At 46.9% G+C, this 19,917-nt stretch overlaps 1 protein-coding gene, 1 long non-coding RNA gene and 1 pseudogene across 2 annotated transcripts; 2 read left to right on the plus strand and 1 right to left on the minus strand.

Moving 5' to 3' along the window:
• The window catches only part of LOC140198496 (uncharacterized), an 88,652-nt pseudogene that overhangs the window by 57,090 nt on the left and 11,645 nt on the right, over positions 1-19,917 (plus strand).
• On the minus strand, positions 858-10,545 carry LOC140198340 (uncharacterized). Its single transcript, XM_072259438.1, has 2 exons — positions 10,485-10,545; positions 858-6,800 (listed from the first exon to the last, which is right to left on the minus strand). The coding sequence occupies exon 2, from the start codon at positions 6,039-6,041 to the stop codon at positions 4,866-4,868; it is 1,176 nt and encodes a 391-aa protein (XP_072115539.1). The 5' UTR covers positions 6,042-6,800; positions 10,485-10,545; the 3' UTR covers positions 858-4,865.
• LOC140198348 (uncharacterized) lies at positions 10,757-19,824 on the plus strand. The gene is made up of 3 exons (XR_011886163.1): positions 10,757-15,070; positions 17,703-17,846; positions 19,002-19,824. It is a non-coding gene; the product is annotated as an uncharacterized lncRNA (long non-coding RNA).

Here is a 19,917-nt window from a genome sequence, read left to right on the forward strand (position 1 = left end):
TTGGCACTGGAAAGTCCTGCTTGTGGCCAATGGTGCGAAGCTGCTCGACAAAGTGTTCCCATAATTGATGAGGTCACGCTCAGGATGGAGGAGCAACACCTTATATTCTGTCTCAGTACCCTCCAACCTGATGAACTGAACTGTAATGCACCAGTCTTGTCTGATTGATTCCAGAGCCCCAAAGGAAACTGTCTCTTCATCTGAATAATGGTCTTATTTGAGCTCCTGGAAACCTGTTTTTGAGAAATATCTGCCATCCCTTGGACAACTTTCTCAGTTGGTCTCCATCCCACTGCAACCTCAAACAACCCTCACTTTCACCACCCACCAGCTTAGTGTCATCCACACCTTCACTAATTGTTTGACCTGCATTCTCCTCCAAATCATTCAAACACGTGACCAACACCAGTTTACTGCAAGATGACAGACAGAAGTGACAGAAGAGCTCGGCTCAAACAAAGAAAACAAGCGAAACAAAGAGCTGTGTGGCTTTCCTGGTGGGAGGTGGAGGTGTATATGGACTGAGTAAACACAGTGAAAAGCAAGATGATCAGGCCAGAGAACTTGAAATCATTGAAAAGATTGCGTGTGTTGCCTGGATATCCAGCATCCGCAGATTTACGCTGGTTTGTGACCTGGAAATTCCGTTTGTTGCGGACGGAGCGAATGTACTTGACAAAGTGCACTCCCAATCTACAATGGGTCTCACTGATGTAGAAGAGGCTGCACTGGGAGCATCAGATACAGTAGATCAACCTGACAGACTCACAGGTGAAGTGTTACCTCTGTCACGTAATGCAACCCTGTAAAAGTATCAGCAGTAATAGAACACACCTGGAGTCTGGTTTTGCTGTTAACAAAACACTATTTTATTAGTAACTACGACATATAGTAACTTAAACCAGGCAAATCAAGAGTTAACAGTGTTATGGATATATAGTTGTAAATATATAAATTCCCAAACTTCTTCAGAGCAAGGGTGGTAAATGATACAGTCTTACGATGGTGTGATAAGGAAATTCAGTTCAGTCCACGGGTTTGAAGTGAGAGAGATTTGTAATCAAAGTAAACAGGTGTCATCGATCCTCCTTGATGTCCTCCAAATCTTCCAAGTTAGCCAAACTTGACCAGCTTAAGAGCAACATCTTCAAGTGATAATCTACCAACCCAGGCAAGGGTTAGACACATCGGTAGATTCCACTGGGTCGCCCTTACACGCACTGATAGTCACGGATCGATTCCTCTTAATCGATCCTCAGCCCCACCCTTGTGGGCACTTAAAAGTTCAGTGGCATCTGCGTGTCCTGCGAAAGGGAGTTACGCTTGTTTAAATACCGGTGTGCTGAACACCAGCTGTCCATCAAGTAGCTCCTCCCTCTCTCTCTCTCTGTGTAGCAAGCTGCTTGCGCTGTACGTCTCTCTCTCTCTTGCTGTTACAGGCATGATTCTTAAAGGCACATTCCATAATGAATAAACTTAAGATTCCATCACACCTCACCTGGACAGACTGTTTGTGATCCGGAATGGGGCTGAGGGAGCGGGTAAATGGGAACCTGTAGAACTCCCCTCAGTTGTAGTGATATGCTCCAGGAGGGAGATTAGTAGGGAGGGACGAATGGAATCCTTGTGAAAAGCAGACATCTGGTGCAGGGAGGGGAGGTAAGGGTGAGTTTGGTGGGGTCAGAAGTTGCGGAGAATCCTGTGTTGGATGCGAACACTCATGGGTTGCAGGTAAGGACAAGAGGGACTCCATCAGTGCTCAGGTAACTGGAAGACGGAGTGAAGGAGGATTTTAAGGAAACAGATCCATTGGGAGTAACATCAACAACAAAGATGGATTCTTTGGAGAAGGATATCTCTGATGTCCTGGAAAGGGCAACCTCATCCCGTGAACAGATGTGGCACAGATACAGGAAATGAGAAAAGGGAACAGCCTTTTTACAGGAGAACATGGTTAGATGGGTTTTCACAGATGGTAAAGCATGTTGGGGTCTGAAGGGTTTACAGTAATGGGGATTGGTGTACTAGATGGAAGGGTTTTCACAGAGGGCAATGATGCTCTCTTTACATGCACATGCAGTTCAACTCTTTGATTGATAATGCAGAAAGTTTGAAGTTAATAACTCATCTCATTCTACCTTAGGCCACAAACTTATCAATCACCCTGCTGTGGACTACTTCTACAAAGCAGGGATCCGTATGCTCCACGACCGCTGGACTAAGTGTGTACATGTAGGAGGGGACTATGTTGAAAAATAAATGTGCTATGTTTTCCAAAATTGACTCCTTCTACCTTAGGCCACAAACTTATCAATCACCCCTCAATATACCACAAGTCATAGGAACTGAAATACCCATTCTGTCCATTGACTCTTCACCACCATTCGATCATAGCTATTGGATTCATCCTCTAAACTCCATACTGCTGTCTTCTACCCATCACCTTTGACACCCTTATTAATCAACAACCCACCATTTACTTACTTAAAGCCCGTTACGCCACTGGCATTTAGGGCAGCAACGAAGAGGCCCACCAGGATGTTGTCTGGATTAGAGGTTTGAGCTACTGTGTGAGGAGAGTTCGGACAAACATGGGCTGTTTTCTCTGGAGTGGAGGCGGCTCAGGGTGACCTGATGGAGCCTGATAAGATGATGAGAGATATGGATAAGAGTAGAGAGCAGCCATTGTTATCCTTTGGGGTCAAAATGTCTCATACCAGACAGCATGCATTTAGAGAGATGAGGGACCTGTGGAATTCATTGCCATGGACAGCTCAGAGGTAGAGATTCTGCCTGGCCTGCTGCGTTCACCAGCAACTTTTATGTGTGGTGCTGGGTTTATTTAAAACAGAGTTTGACTGGTGCTTGATCAGTAAAGGCGGCAAAGATCATGGGGAGAAGGCAAGAGAATGGGGTTGAGAAGGAAAATAAAACATACAGGGACAGCTACAGAAAGAGGAAGCTCTACAGTGAGACGTGTCAAGCACAGACAGAAGGGACAGACTCCGATAGGGGTTCTTGTCTGGCACGGAGCAGTGGGGCTGAACACTGGTTCATTTTCCACTCTCGGACCTTCACTGAGACCATTTCTCATCAGTACAAGTTTTAAAAACTACATTTCAATGTTCAAGTTCAATGTAAATTTATTATCAAAGTGTGTTAACCAGATGTTATCGAACAATTCATTTTCTTGTTGGCAAGGCAACTGAAGGCAAACCTCCAGCCTGGGGTAGGGAATGGGACCAATTCCAGAGGGGGAGAGTGGGTTGAGTCTGGGAATTTATGAAGGAGCCCTGACAACACCCTCCTCATTCCCCTTTTCCCTTCTCACTCCCCTCCCTCGCACTCCACTGCGTGCGTGAGAGAGAGAGAGAGACAGACCTGAATGCTCACTTCACCCTCCATCAACGATGTCCCCCTCCCCCAGCGCACTCACACCCCTGTACATACAGTAATCCTTGCGGGCTCAAATGATCCAATAATGTTATGCCCTCCCTCCTGCACCAACTCCTTAGCCACGTGCTAAACTGTATATTCTCCCTATTCCTGACTCGTGGCACAGATGACAGACCTGAGATCATAGCCCTAGACGAGCTGCTCTTTAACTCAGCACCTCACTCCCTTAACTCCTTTTGCAGAACCCCGTTACTCTACCAGTCCATATCATTGGTACCCACATGGACCAGGACCTTCCCTGTTCACCCTCCTGAGGAATGCTGAGCACTCACCCCAAGCACACAGGAGACAACATACTGTCCTGGGATCTCATTCTCGCATACAGAACATCCAGTCAGTTCCCTTAATTAACAAATCACCTATGACCACAGCTCGCCTCTTCTCCACCCTTCCCTTCTCAGTCTCAGAGCATTTCAGACTAAGCACCAGAGACCCTCCTGCTGTGACCTTCCTTTGCCAGGTCATCCCTCCGTCTCTAACTGTATCTAAAGTGATATATGTGTTGTCCATGGGGATGGACACAGGGGTACACTGCACTCACTGTTTCCCCCTTTCCCCTTCCTGACTGTCACCCAGTTTACTGTGCTGTGCACCTTGGTTGCAACTACCTCTCTATAATTCCTACCTATCACCCCTCCAACCTCCCGAATGATCTGGAGTTTATCCAGTTCCAGCTCCAACTCCTTAATGTGGATTGTTCAGAGCTGAAGCTGGATGTTCTTCTCACAGGTGTAGTTATCAGGACATAGGAGGGTTTCCTGCCTTCCCAAATCCCGCAGGAGGAGCTTTCCACTACCCTGCCTGGCATCTCCACTGTTCGAACTGAGCAAATGTAAAGAAGGGGGCAAAAAAAAAAGTTCTACCTCCGGCATAATTTTGCCTTCTCTGACGGAATGCTCTCCTCACTGAAACCTCAAAGAGGTAAAGTCTCAAAGTCTCTGCTCCATCTCTGTTCACCCCAACAATGACCGCTCCTCCTGCTCCTGCCTAACTTGAAGTTTTCCTTGATAATCAATCCTGAATGCTAATTGGGTACTGATGAAAGCTCAAAAATAACCTGCCCTCAACCATTGCCTTTCATACTTGACTGGCGAGCTTGTGTGAATTACATCCTCTCAAGCTTCTGCAATTAGCCATGATTCAAAGCTCGGCAAGGCGACACAAGGATGAATAACTGATTGAAACCCATCCCACATTCAGAGCAGAAGACTGCCCTCACCACAGTGTGAACCCACCACTGTCTCTCCAACGTGGAAAAGTGTGTGAATGCCTTCATACAGTCTGGTGTTTCGATAGGTGAGATGACTGAATAAATGCCTTAGGAAGGTGAAAAGTTTCCCCCCAGTGTGTTCCTTGAGTTGAGATGACTGAATGAATTCCTTCCCACAACCTGTGCAGTTGATTGGCTTCTACCCAGTGTGAACTTGCTGATGTTTTTTCAATTGAGATGACTGAGTGAATCCCTTCCCACAGTTTGAGCAGGTGTATGGTCTCTCTCCAGTGTGAATTCGCTGATGTCTCTGTAGCATGCATGACCGGGTGAATCTCTTCCCACAGTCTGAGCAGGTGAACGGCCTCTCCCCAGTGTGAAGTCGCTGGTGTTCCCGTAAGTGACATGATCGAGTGAATCTCTTCCCACATTCTGAGCAGATGAATGGCCTCTCCCCAGTGTGAATTCGCTGATGCACTTTCAAGTCAGATGATCGTGTGAATTTCTTCCCACAATCTGAGCAGGTGAACGGTTTCTCCCCAGTGTGAATTCGCTGATGTACTTTCAAGTCAAATGAGAGTGTAAATTCCTTCCCACAATCTGAGCAGGTGTTTGGCTTCTCCCCAGTGTGAATTCGGCGATGAACTTTCAAGTCAGATGACCATCTGAATTCTTTCCCACAGTCTGAGCAGGTGAACGGCTTCTCCCCAGTGTGAGTTCTGTAGTGCTTCATAAGGGAGGATGACTGAGTGAATTCCTTCCCACATTCAGAGCAGCAGAATGGTTTCTCCCCAGTGTGAACTCGTTGATGTTCCTTCAGTTGAGATGAACGAGTGAATCTCTTCCCACATTCAGAGCATGTGAATGGCCTCTCCCCAGTGTGAACTAACTGGTGTGTCAGTAGGTGAGCGGACTGAGTGAATGCCTTCCCACAGCTTGAGCAGGTGAATGGCCTCTCCCCAGTGTGAATTCGGTAGTGCTTCACAAGGCTGGATGACTGAGTGAATCCCTTCCCACATTCAGAGCATGTGAATGGCGTGTCCAAGGTGTGAACTAACTGGTGTGCCAATAGGTGAGACGACTGTGTGAATCCCTTCCCACAGTCTAAGCAGGTAAATGGCTTCTCCCCAGACTGAACTCGCTGGTGTCTCAGTAGGTGAAATGACCGAGTGAATCCCTTCCCACAGTCTGAGCAGGTGAACGGCCTCTCTCCAGTGTGAACTAATTGGTGTGTCAGTAGTTGAGTGGAATGAGTGAATCCCTTCCCACAATCTGAGCAGGTGAATGGCCTCTCCCCAGTGTGAACTTGCTGGTGTCCCTGTAGTTTGGACGAGTGAGTGAATCCCTTCCCACAGTCTGAGCAGGTGAACGGCATCTTTTCAGTGTGAACTCGCTGGTGTTCATTCAGTTGCGATGATTGAGTGAACCCTTTCCCATATTCAGAGCTGGTAAATGGCTTCTCCCCGGTGTGAACTTGCTGGTGTCACTGTGGTGTGGTTGAGTGTGTAAATGCCTTCCCACCGTCCAAGCAGGTCAATGTCCCCTCACTGGTGAATCTTCAGATATATCTTTAGCATCGATGAGAGAATGAATTGCTTCCCACAGTCAGAACAGGTGGAGCATCTCACTCTGGTGTGAACTTGCTGATGTATCTTCAGGCTGGTTGACTGAGTGGTTCCCCTCCCTCACACAGAGTGGGTGAATGGCCTCTCCCCACTGTGAATTCACTGGTGTGTCTGTGGTAGCCTGTGAGTGAATCCCTTCCCACACTGAGAGAAGGAGAATAATATCTCACTGCGATCAATTCTCTGGCAATTCAGAAAGTCAGACATTTAAATCGCTTGTACAATCAAAGAATTTGAAGAACTGGTGAACAAGTAAACAAATGCTGGTGTGTTCTCAGCACCCTGGTTCCAGTGGATTTCACAGAGTTAAAACAGAAAACTTCATTTCAGACACAAATCACATTTGCAGTTTGGACGAGATACTTCTTTATCTCCAAGGATCAACAACAGATCTGTTGGTGTTGCAAAGCAAATATGTGGTCACTCCTTAAATATCCAGACAGAGACAGCAAAACTGACATGTTGCTCTGTTTGAGATTCCTGTGCACAAGTGTTCTGCCATTTCAAACCTGTAAAAATATTTGCAAAAGAGATCAGTGGGTGAAGGACAATATTTCAGATGAGATTTTACTCTATCATGAGCTCTGGCATCACAATGTTATGAAGTTCATCTCAAGTTGGAGCCAAATGGCCTGTGATGTACTGTAGATTTCTACATTTCTCTCTGAACTCCTCATCTTCCAACTGGGCATGGATCAGGCATCCTGACTGACCAACAAATTTTCTGACTGTATTCCTGTCTGTATCAAAATGGGATTTTTCTGCCTCCAATCAACCTGTGACTTAGCTCAATTTGACTCTGTTCTTTGAACATAGAACACAGAATAGTACAGCGCATTACAGGCCCCTCGGCCCACAATATTGTGCCGACCCTCAAACCCTGCCTCCCATATAACACCCCATCTTAAATTCCTCCATATACCTGTCTAGTAGTCTCTTAAACTTCACTAGTGTATCTGCCTCCACCACTGACTCAGGCAGTGCATTCCACGCACCAACCACTCTCTGAGTAAAAAACCTTCCTCTAATATCCCCCTTGAACTTCCCACCCCTTACCTTAAAACCATGTCCTCTTGTATTGAGCAGTGGTGCCCTGGGGAACAGGCACTGGCTATCCACTCTATCTATTCCTCTTATTATCTTGTACACCTCTGTCATGTCTCCCCTCATCCTCCTTCTCTCCAAAGAGTAAAGCCCTAGCTCCCTTAATCTCTGATCATAATGCATACTTTCTAAACCAGGCAGCATCCTGGTAAATCTCCTCGTTACCCTTTCCAATGCTTCCACATCTTTCCTATAGTGAGGCGACCAGACCTGGACACAGCACTCCACGTGTGGCCTAACCAGTGTTTTATAGAGTTGCATCATTACATCGCGACTCTTAAACTCTGTCCCTCGACTTATGAAAGCTAACACCCCATAAGATTTCTTCTACCCTATCTACCTGTGAGGCAACTTTCAGGGATCTGTGGACATGTACCCCGAGATCCCTCTGCTCCTCCACACTACCAAGTATCCTGCCATTTACTTTGTACTCTGCCTTGGAGTTTGTCCTTCCAAAGTGTACCACCTCATACTTCTCCGGGCTGAACTCCATCTGCCACTTCTCAGCCCACTTCTGCATCCCATCAATGTCTCTCTGCAACCTTCGACAATCCTCTACACTATCTACAACACCACCAACTTTTGTGTGATCTGCAGACTTGCCAACCCACCCTTCTACCCCGACATCCAGGTCATCAATAAAAACCTCGAAAAGTAGAGGTCCCAGAACAGATCCTTTTGGGACACCACTAGTCACAATCCTCCAATCTGAGTGTACTCCCTCCACCACGACCCTCTGCCTTCTGCAGTCAAGTCAATTCTGAATCCACCTAACCAAACTTCCCTGGATACCACGCCTTCTGACTTTCTGAATAAGCCTACCATGTGGAACCTTGTCAAATGCCTTACTAAAATAGATATAGATCACATCCACTGCACTACCCTCATCTATATGCCTGGTCACCTCCTCAAAGAACTCTATCAGGCTCGTTAGACATGATCTGCCCTTCACAAAGCCATGCTGACTGTCCCTGATCAGACCATGAATCTCTAAATGCCCAGAGATGCGATCTCCAAGAATCTTTTCTAACAGCTTTCCCACCACAGACACAAGGCTCACTGGTCTATAATTACCCGGACTATCCCTACTACCTTTTTTGAACAAGGGGACAACATTCGCCTCCCTCCAATCCTCCGATACCATTCCCGTGGACAATGAGGACATAAAGATCCCAGCCAGAGGTTCAGCAATCTCTTCCTCGCCTCGTGGAGCAGCCTGGGGAATATTCCGTCAGGCCCTGGGGACCTATCCATCCTAATGTATTTTAACAACTCCAACACCCCCTCTCCCTTAATATCAACATGCTCCAGAACATCAACCTCACTCATATTGTCCTCACCATCATCAAGTTCCCTCTCATTGGTGAATACCAAAGAGAAGTATTCATTGAGGACCTCGCTCACTTCCACAGCCTCCAGGCACATCTTCCCACTTTTATCTCTAATCGGTCCTACCTTCACTCCTGTCATCCTTTTGTTCGTCACATAATTGAAGAATGCTTTGGGGTTTTCCTTTACCCTACTCGCCAAGGCCTTCTCACTCAAGATTCAAGATTCAAAAAACTTTATTGTCATTCTAACCATACAACAGCTCTGCAGGGCAGAATGAGACAGCGTTTCTCAGGGGCAGTATAACATAACAAACTCAACACTAAATAATAAACATAACAATAAATAGTAAAACACAACACCACATGTCAGTTAAATCAGTTATAAGTGTCCAGTGCAAGTTAAAAGTGTTCAAAGCAGAGTCAGGTGGAGCAGCTATTTAGCAGTCTGACTGCCTGTGAGAGGAAGCTGTTTAGTAGTCTTGTGGTTTTAGTTTTTATGCTCCTATAACGTTTGCCTGATGGCAGAAGAACAAACAGTTCATGGAGAGGGTGTGAGGGGTCTTTAATGATGTACCGTGTCCCCCTTCGTGCTCTTCTCAGCCCCTTCTTAAGCTCCTTTCTTGCTTCCCTATATTCCTCAATAGACCCATCTGATCCTTGCTTCCTAAACCTCATGTATGGTGCCTTCTTCCACATGACTAGATTTTCCACCTCACTTGTCACCCATGGTTCCTTCACCCTACCATTCCTTATCTTCCTCACCAGGACAAATTTATCCCTAACATCCTGCAAGAGATCTCTAAACATTGACCACATATCCATAGTACATTTCCCTGCAAAAACATCATCCCAATTCACACCCGCAAGTTATTCACACCTTATAGCCTCATTTGGTATTATTTCAATTTCTGGTTGTGTTCCACAACACTACAAACAAAACTTGTTACTACATGTCTGATCCTGGGGATTTTCTAATTCCTCGGATCCGCTCCCTCAGCTGATTGACAGTGATTGACCCATCGATTGCAATGCCAATGAATATGAAGGGGATCGCAGTAGTTTTTCTCATTGGAGTGTGGCACCTTTGGGATGTGGAAGCCACAAGTCACTTATATCGTTATTTATCTAGAGAGAACTAAAGCAGAAGGAAGGATTTTTTTTTTTTCACACAGCACTAATTGACATTTTCACTGACTGGACTCTTCATCCGAGATTAACTATATTTTTGTTCCGAGTTCCTAATAGGCTGGTCCTGGACTTATTTCCTGGCATAATTTACTTATTACTATTTAACTATTTATGGTTTTATTACTATTTAATTATTTATGATGCAACTGTAACGAAAGCCAATTTCCCCCGGGATCAATAAAGTATGACTAATCCTCAGATTTACATAGCTGGAGTTTGGCGGTGTTTGGGAAATACATCCGCTTCCATTTCCTCCACCTGTACGGGGACAACGACGGTCATATCACCCATGGCTGCCTCTCTCCCCAGAAGCCCCCACGAAGGAGAAACCAATCTATCCGCCATCCAAGGAAGCAGCGTTGCGCATGCGCCGCAGAAAAGGCAATGCCGCCAGCGCTCATCAGCCGTAAAGTCCCCTGGCCTAAGTACGGATCGTGGGGCTGAGAGAGCGGGTAAGGACCGGGACTGTCCTGGGGTACAGGTCTAGCGTGGCCGGAATTCACATTAATTGTTCTTCAGTCGCGGTTCAAACGCCAATGATTTAAGTCCCGCCTGGAGCCCCATTCCTACCTGCAGCCGATCCTTGCGATCCTCGCGATCCTCTCGTCTACTAGGCGCATGCGTGTTAATCGTGGCGAGCTCAACCCTTTGCACATGCGCATCTGATCAACTGGGAGTAAATCTGCAGATGCGGAAATCCAAAGCAACGCACACAAAATGCTGGAGGAAATCGGGGGGCAGGCAGCAGCTATGGAGAAGAGTGAACAGTCGGCGTTTCAGACCGAGACCCTTCTTCAGGACTGGAAAGGAAGGGAGGTGAAAGGAATGTGGCGGGAGGGGAGGTGAAAGGTGAAACCGGGAGAGAGGGAGTGGTGAAGTAAAGAGCTGGGTAGTTGATTGGTGAGAGAGATAAAGGTCTGGAGAATAATAATAATAGTAATTATTATTGTTATAAAATTGATCCCGAGTGGGGAATTCTTTCGTTACGGCAGCAACATTTAAAAACACACTTAGCAATGTGCAGACTTTACTGAAAATAAAATAGAGAATAATAATATACACAATAATAATATACCGATGTGCAATAATAATATATAAAATAATAATGCAGAGACTATTGAACTATAATGTGTGTTCTCCTGTCACAGAAAGATGATCTGTTGTATATGTTGTATCCAGAACGAGGGGTCACAGTTTGAGGATAAAGGGGAAGCCTTTTAGGACCGAGATTGGGAAAAACTTCTTCACACAGAGAGTGGTGAATCTGTGGAATTCTCTGCCACAGGAAACAGTTGAGGCCAGTTCATTGGCTATATTTAAGAGGGAGTTAGATATGGCCCTTGTGGCTAAAGGGATCGGGGATATGGAGGGAAGGCTGGTACAGGGTTCTGAGTTGGATGATCAGCCATGATCATACTGAATGGCGGTGCAGGCTCAAAGGACCGAATTGCCTACTCCTGCACCCATTTTCTATGCTTCTATTATTCCCAGAAATATCTGCCATTGTTGTTCCATTGTCATCCCTGCAAGGGTATATTTCCAGTCAGCTTTGGCCAGCTCCTCCCTCATGGCTCCATCGTCCCCATTGTTCAACTGTAATACTGACACTTCCGATTTTCCCTTCTCCCTCTCAAATTGTAGATTAAAACTTATCATATTATGGTCACTACCTCCTAATGGCTTCTTCACTGCAAGTTGTTTTTTCAAATTCCATTCATTACATAACACTAAATCCAGAATTGCCTTCTCCCTGGTAGGTTCCAGTACAAGCTGTTCTAAGAATCCATCTCGAAGGCACTCCACAAACTCCCTTTCTTGGGGCCCGGTATCAACCTGATTTTCCCAGTCTACCTGTATGTTAAAATCCCCCATAACAACTGTAGCATTACCTTTGCGACATGCCAGTTTTCACTCTTCATTCAACTTGCACCCTATATCCAGGCTACTGTTTGGGGGCCTGTAGATAACTCCCATCAGGGTCTTTTTGCCCTTACAATTTCTCAGTTCTATCCATACTGACTCCACGTTTCCTGATTCTATGTCCCCCCTCGCAAGGGACTGAATTTCATTCCTCACCAACAGAGCCACCCCACCCCCTCTGCCCATCCGTCTGTCCTTTTGATAGGATGTATAACCTTGAATATTCATTTCCCAGGCCCTGGTCCTCTTGCGGCCATGTCTCTGTTATTCCTACAACATCATACTTCCCAATTTCCAACTGATCCTCAAGCTCATCCACTTTATTTCTTATACTTCGTGCATTCATATATAATACTTTTAATCCATTACTCCCCTCACCTTTCACATCGATTCCTATTGCTCTTGGCCATACTCTCCGATCCCTTCCTGAGCTTTCTGTCCCGTTAATTCTGTTGTCTTTCTTAACTTTCCTTATTCTCTCTTTCTCTTTAACTCCATCTTTATATTTCCTCTCCTCCTCCCCCCCCCCATTACTTAATTTAAACACACCCGTGTAGCAGTGGCAAACCTGCCTGCCAGAACGCTGGTCCCCCGCCTGTTAAGGTGCAACCCGTCCCTTCTGTACAATTCATCCTTTCATCCTTGCCCCAAAACAAATCCCAGTGGTCTAAGAATCTAAATCCCTGCTCCCTGCACCAGCTCCTCAGCCACACATTCAGATCCCCTATATCCCTCTTCCTGCCCTCACCAGCACGAGGAACTGGAAGCAAACCGGAGATAACTATCCTGGAGGTCCTGCTTTTCAGCCTTCTTCCAAGTTCTGTGAAGTCACGCTACAGAATTTCTTTCCTCCTCTTCCGGACGTCATTCGTGCCGACATGCACCACCACTTCCGGCTGTTCACCTTCACCCTCGAGGATGCCCTGCAATCAGTCCGTGATGTCCTTGATCCTGGCACCAAGGAGGCAACACACCATTCTTAAATCCCGCCTGTTACCGCAGAAACCCCTTTCTGTACCTCTCACTATGGAGTCCCCTACTACCACGGCTCTGCCTGACGTCTGTCTCCTCGGCTTTGTTTCAGTGCCAATTTTTGACTCGCAGACCTGTCCGCCTCTCAGACTGGCAGTGTCTTCTATCCCGACAGCTTCCAAGAGAGTGAACCTGTTTTCAAGAGGTACATCCCCCGGGGTCTCCTGTACTCCAAGCATCCATCCCTTCCTCATCGTCGCCCCCCCCCCCTTCCGGTGTGTTTGGTGTAACGATCTCGCTGTAGGTCCTGTCCAGAAAACTCTTGTTTTCCCGGATCAACCTGAGGTCATCCAGTTGCTTCTCCAGTGCCCCAACACAGTCCTTCAGAAGCTGAACCTGGACACACCTTCCACATTTGTAGCAGCCAGAGGCACCTTCAGTGTCCCTGACCTCCCACATCATGCAAGCAGCACACTGAATCAGTTTACCTGTCATTTCCTCACCACCTCTCACCCTCTCCAACTGTGGCGTAGTCTCCTCCTTTGGCCTCCTCACCGAAGACTCTTGAGACAAAGACTCGCACTTCTCTCTCAGGGCACTTCCCTTGACAAGGCCACTCCCCTACAGCAAACCTTGCTTATATTGGCTGACATAGTGACTAATTCGTTTCACTTGCCGCACATTTGCCGACCTTGAAGGTATGTGTTGCAGGCTGGTCCCGACCGTTTTTTAAATCACCCGCTCCTGAAAACAACGGAAAAAAGACTCCCAAGACCTTAACTTCTCAGCCAATCCCCGCACTCACTCCTTCACTTGCCGCACCTTTGCCGATCTTGAAAAACTAACCTGAAAAAAAGACTCCCAAGAGCTTAACTTCTCAGCCAATCCCCCCACTCATCTCCCTCCTGGAACCTATCCTTGCAAGCAAGGGAAGTTTTACACGCTCCCATTTACTTCCTCCCTCAGCTCCATTCTGGCTCAGAAACAGTCCTTCCAAGTGAGGCAACATTTCAAAACAGGGTAAGAATAGGGATTCGGCGGGTGGATGTGTGGTTGAGGAACTGGTGCAGGGGCATTGCATCATGTCTCTGGGTCATTGGGATCTCTTCAGGGGTGGATTGATCTGTACAACAGGGACGGGTTGCACCTGAACCTGACGGGGTCCAGTGAGCTTGTGGGCAGGTGTGTTAGAGCTTGTGTTTAAAATAACTTGTCAGGGGATGGGAACCAGAGTGTGAGTGCTGAGGATGAGGTAGTGTGCAGTGACAGTACTAGCAAGCAGAGGCTGATGTCAGGTCAAAATTGCAGTCAACGGGACAAGTTGCAGCGTTAAAGTGGGATAACATTGATAAAGGTGATGTATGTAGGACTGGGGGTGTTATATTTGAATGTGCACAGTGTAGAGAATAACAGAGGTGAACTTTTAGCACAGTGTGATTTGTGTACATATCCGTATCGTGGCTGAAAGAAGATTATAACCCGGATCTTAACCTCCAAGCAGACATGTTGTATCGAAAGGACAGGTCAGAAGGCAAAGAGGCTGGGTGGCTCTGCTGGTAAATATGAAATAAAATCATTTCCAAAAAGAGGCGGCAGAGAACCAGAAGATGTAGAATCTCTGGGTAGACCGAAGAAACATTAAGTGTAACAAGACCCTGAGATAATTTATATGCAGACCTCCAACCGTAGTAAGGATGCGGTCTACAAATTACAACGGAAGACAAAATGCATGTCAAAAGGGCTGTGTTAAGATAGTCATGGGGGATACCAATTAAGAAAATCAGGTTAGTGTTGGTTACCAAGAGGAGGAAATTTGTAGAATGCCGACGAGGTGTCTGGTTCAAGCAGCAGGTTGAACACACTGGGATCAGCTGTTCCGGATTGGGTGTTGAGCGATGAACCAGAATTGAGCCCTGTTGAAATACCAGAGAAGACTCAATGGGCCGAATGGCCTGATTGTGCTCCTATATCTTATGGAGTTCTGGTCTAACAAACCCCTGCAATGCTGTGTGACCAGGGTTCTGTCCTGGGTGTGATGAACTGCTGCAATATCTGCAGAATCTGACATTAACAGTCCCTCGTCAACTCGCAACTCAGTTTAGTCACCTTCATTTTTAAACTTTTAACAGACGGCTTACTTGAGTTTCCTCCCTAGTGTGAAGTTGCTGGTGTTTCAGCAGGTGGGATAACTGAGTAAATCTCTCCGCTTACTCAGGACAGAAGTATGGCCTCTACTTATTGTGAACTCGCTGGAGCCTCTCAAGGTGGGTTAACTGAATGAAATGCTTCCCACGCTCTGAAGAGGTGTACGGCTGCTTCCCCAGCGTGAAATGGCAGCAACACACATCAAAGTTGCTGGTGAATGCAGCAGGCCAGGCAGCATCTGTAGGAAGAGGTACAGTCGACGTTTCAGGCCGAGACCCTTCGTCAGGACTAACTGAAGGAAGAGTGAGTAAGGGATTTGAAAGTTGGAGGGAGAGGGGGAGATCCAAAATGATAGGAGAAGACAGGAGGGGCAGGGATAGAGCCAAGAGCTGGACAGGTGATAGGCAAAAGGGGATACGAGAGGATCATGGGACAGGAGGTCCGGGAAGAAAGACAAGGCGGGGGAGGGGACCCAGAGGATGGGCAAGAGGTATATTCAGAGGGACAGAGGGAGAAAAAGGAGAGTGAGAGAAAGAATGTGTGCATAAAAATAAGTAACAGATGGGGTACGAGGGGGAGGTGGGGCCTTAGCGGAAGTTAGAGAAGTCGATGTTCATGCCATCAGGTTGGAGGCTACCCAGACGGAATATAAGGTGTTGTTCCTCCAACCTGAGTGTGGCTTCGTCTTTACAGTAGAGAAGGCCGTGGATAGACATGTCAGAATGGGAATGGGATGTGGAATTAAAATGTGTGGCCACTGGGAGATCCTGCTTTCTCTGGCGGACAGAGCGTAGATATTCAGCAAAGCGGTCTCCCAGTCTGCGTCGGGTCTCGCCAATATATAAAAGGCCGCATCGGGAGCACCGGACGCAGTATATCACCCCAGTCGACTCACAGGTGAAGTGTTGCCTCACCTGGAAGGACTGTTTGGGGCCCTGAATGGTGGTAAGGGAGGAAGTGTAAGGGCATGTGTAGCACTTGTTCCGCTTACACGGATAAGTGCCAGGAGGGAGATCAGTGGGGAGGGATGGGGGGGACGAATGGACAAGGGATTTGCATAGGGAGCGATCCCTGCGGAATGCAGGGGGGGGGGTAGGGAAAGATGTGCTTAGTGGTGGGATCCCGTTGGAGGTGACGGAAGTTACGGAGAATAATATGTTGGTCCCGGAGGCTGGTGGGGTGGTAGGTGAGGACCAGGGGAACCCTATTCCTAGTGGGGTGGCGGGAGGATGGAGTGAGAGCAGATGTACGTGAAATGGGGAAGATGCGTTTAAGAGCAGAGTTGATAGTGGAGGAAGGGAAGCCCCTTTCTTTAAAAAAGGAAGACATCTCCCTCGTCCTAGAATGAAAAGCCTCATCCTGAGAGCAGATGCGGCGGAGACGGAGGAATTGCGAGAAGGGGATGGCGTTTTTGCAAGAGACAGGGTGAGAAGAGGAATAGTCCAGATAGCTGTGAGAGTCAGTAGGCTTATAGTAGACATCAGTGGATAAGCTGTCTCCTCCTGTCTTCTCCCATCATTTTGGATCTCCCCCTCCCCCTCCCCCTCCAACTTTCAAATCCCTTACTCACTCTTCCTTCAGTTAGTCCTGACGAAGGGTCTCGGCCTGAAACGTCGACTGCACCTCTTCCTACAGATGCTGCCTGGCCTGCTGCGTTCACCAGCAACTTTGATGTGTGTTGCTTGAATTTCCAGCATCTGCAGAATTCCTGTTGTTTGCGTGAAATGGCAGAGCTCGATTAACTGATTGAACCCTTCCCACACTCGCCGCTGGTGAATGGGAGTGACCGCTCTGGTATTTCTGCAGATCGGATGTTTGTATGAATCCTTTCCCATACCCGGAGCAGGTGAACGGCTTCACCCCAGTGTGAACTTGCTGGTGTATCTGCAGGTACAATGACCTCGTGCATCCCTTCCAAAATGAGAGCCCGTGAATGACATCCCACCGCTACCAACTGACTGGCCGTTCATCAGGTCAGGTCACAGACGTGTACACATATTCGGTTCTCCTTGCCACAACTGGGGTGCTGTCTTCTCCAGCATCTCCTCCTCCATATTCGAGGACTGGAGGTATTCAAGTGCTGGTGAACTGATAGACAGCAGAACTGACGTGCTGTTGTGTTTGACATTCCCACACACAAACCCTTTGCCTTTTCCGCACTGTCAAAATTCTGAAAATGTCATCAATGGGTGAAAGACAGCTGAAATAGTTTTAGTCTTAATAGCGACGACTGTTGTAGCAAGGCTGAACACTGGTTGGAGGAGGAATACCTCATCTTCTAACTGAGCACAATTCAAGCATCCAAGCACGACATCCACACACACGGTTGACTTGGAGTATCCCGTCTGACAGTGACTGCAGGTCGGGGTAGGAGACAGCTGACCCTGTCGGTATCATCCCCAGAGTACAGAAGGCCTGTGCGAGTCTGCTGTCTGTATTTTGATGCACCTTTACAATCTGATACTGATTCTGGAAAAAGATACCGGTGCTGTGGAAGACTTCCTGCTTGGTTCCTTTACCCAAGAAGGCAACTCCTTCTCAACTTCATGACTACAGACCAATTGCCCTCATATCTCATATGCTGAAGGTGCTGGAAAAGCTGGTCCTGACTTAGCTTTGACCCTCTACTATTTGTCTACCAACCTCATGAGGGAGTGGATGATACCATCATCTACCTGTTGCAGCGAGCTCACTCCCACTGGGATGATGTTGGTGGCATTGTGGGAATCACATTATTTTTTCTTTCTCTAGTGCATTCAACATAATCCAGCCATGTCTTCTGAGCAAGTAGCTGCAAAAGATGGGCGTAGACAACTCCACTACCTCCTGGGTTACTGACTATCTAACAGATAGACCCAGTTTGTACCGCTGGGTATTTCTCTGTCTGAGGTGGAGGTGAGTGACACTGGAGCCCCAGAACGGACTGTCCTGTCTCCGTTTCTGTTCACACTGTACACCTCAGACTTTCAGTACAATCCCAAGTGTTGCTTCTGAAGTTCTCTGATGACTCTGCAGTAGTTGGGTGCATCAGAGATGGGCAGGAGGCAGGATACAGAGGACTTGTGGGCAGGTTTTTGGAATGGTGCAGGAGGAATCACCTGCTTCTGAATGTGGCCAAAGCCAGGGAAATGGTGATGGATTTTAGGAGGGAGAGGACAGTGACGAGTCCTGTATACATTATGAGAGAAGAAGCCGCAGTGGCGGAGGAGTACAAATATTTGGGTGTTCACTTCGGCAATAGAAATGGCTGGAAAACCAACACCAAGGCTGTTTACAAGAAGGACTCTATTCTCTAAGGAAGCCAAGATTCACCAATGTGTGCAGCAAGATGTTGGAGATCTTTTACCAGTCTGTTGTAGCGAGTGCCGTCTTCTTTGCTGCTTTATGCTGGGGGAGCAGCATTGGTGCTGGTGATGCAAAACGCCTAAATAAACTAATCAAAAAGGCTGGAACCGTCCTTGGCCACAACCCGGAATCTTTCGAGTTAGTGGTGGAGAAGAGGTCACTAAACAAACTGTTATAGAAACATAGAAAATAGGTGCAGGAGTAGGCCATTCTCCTTAGTGAAGACAGAACCAAAGTAATTATTCAATTGGTCTGCCATGTCCTTGTTCCCCATGATCAATTCACCTGTTTCTGACTGTGAGGGACCTACATTTGTACTAACCAATCTTTTTCTTTTCACATATCTATAAAAGCTTTTACAGTCAGTTTTTATGTTTCCTGCCAGCTTTCTCTCATAATCTTTTTTCCCTTTCCTAATTAAGCCCTTTGTCCTTCTCTACTGGACTCTGAATTTCTCCCAGTCCTCAGGTGTGCTGCTTTTTCTGGCTAATTTGTATGTTTCTTCTTTGGAATTGATACTATCCCTAATTTCCCTCCTCAGCCACGGGTGCACTACCTTCCCTGGTTTATTCTTTTGCCAAACTGGGATGAACAATTGTTGTTTTTCTCAAGTGTGCATGCGCCGGTCGTGCATGTAGCCCGTTACAGCCGTTCCGATCAGTATTCTTTTTAACTTACGTCATTTTTTGTATTTTTTTTCCACAGTAACACATCGAAGCTGCACCCTCTCTAACATGCTGGTAGAGAGAGTTTTATTTGGGTTTTTAGCGCTGGAAATAGTTACGTTCTGACACGTCTCATTAGCGGGACAGAAGTATGGTCGCATTGTTTATTCCAGGGACCAGCTGCTTGCGCTTATGCCGTGGCCGGTTTAGCAAGCAGAGCGGCGGACACCCCTGCTGAAATCTGGAGGAAAACACACAGAGGATGCAGAGGGGGATCACAAAGTCGAGGAAAGAGGACCAGGTCGAGACAACAGAGACTTATGGAGAAGAGGAGTTCAGTGGGTAATGAAATGGACGAGTTCATGGCGCTAGCCAGGTGTCAGAGAACTTTTCAGGAGTACAGTGTTATGTGTTTCACTGGAACGGGGCTGCACGAGGACATACCCAATCAAAACTTTTCCATGGACGGCTTCCAGACCGATAAGCGTAAAGCAGTTCGGTGCTTACTGTTCTGATTAACAACAGATGGTGTAATCGGGGTCATATTATGATCAAGGAACATGCTTGTAGACCGGATATTGAACTTTTTACTGTTGGACTTCGGCCATATTCCACCGAGATACAACACTGGGCGGCACGGGACGGCGTTCCTGCCTGTGGCCATCGAACTTGCAGCTCCTCCTGTGGAGGGTCAGACACCCTGAGCCAATAGTCTGGTTCTGGACTTATTTTGCATCTGGCATAGTTTGCATTATGTTGTTTGATTGTTTGTGGTTTTTGTATTTCTATATTTATCCTCTATTCTTGGTTGGTGCGGCTGTAACGAAACTCAATTTCCCTCGGGATCAATAAATTATATCTATCTATCTAGTTCATCCATGCTATCTTTAAATGCTTGCCATTGCATATCCACCGTCAACCCTTTAAGTATCATTTGCCAGTCTATCTTAGCTAAT

Source organism: Mobula birostris, chromosome 5 (assembly GCF_030028105.1).
Source record: "Mobula birostris isolate sMobBir1 chromosome 5, sMobBir1.hap1, whole genome shotgun sequence".
In the NCBI taxonomy this organism is placed as follows: Eukaryota; Metazoa; Chordata; class Chondrichthyes; order Myliobatiformes; family Myliobatidae; genus Mobula; species Mobula birostris.

What these genes read in the sequence shown, in the direction of transcription:
- LOC140198340 (XM_072259438.1), bottom strand. Translation starts at nt 6,041, where the DNA reads ATGCCGTTCACCTGCTCAGACTGTGGGAAGGGATTCACTCACTCGTCC.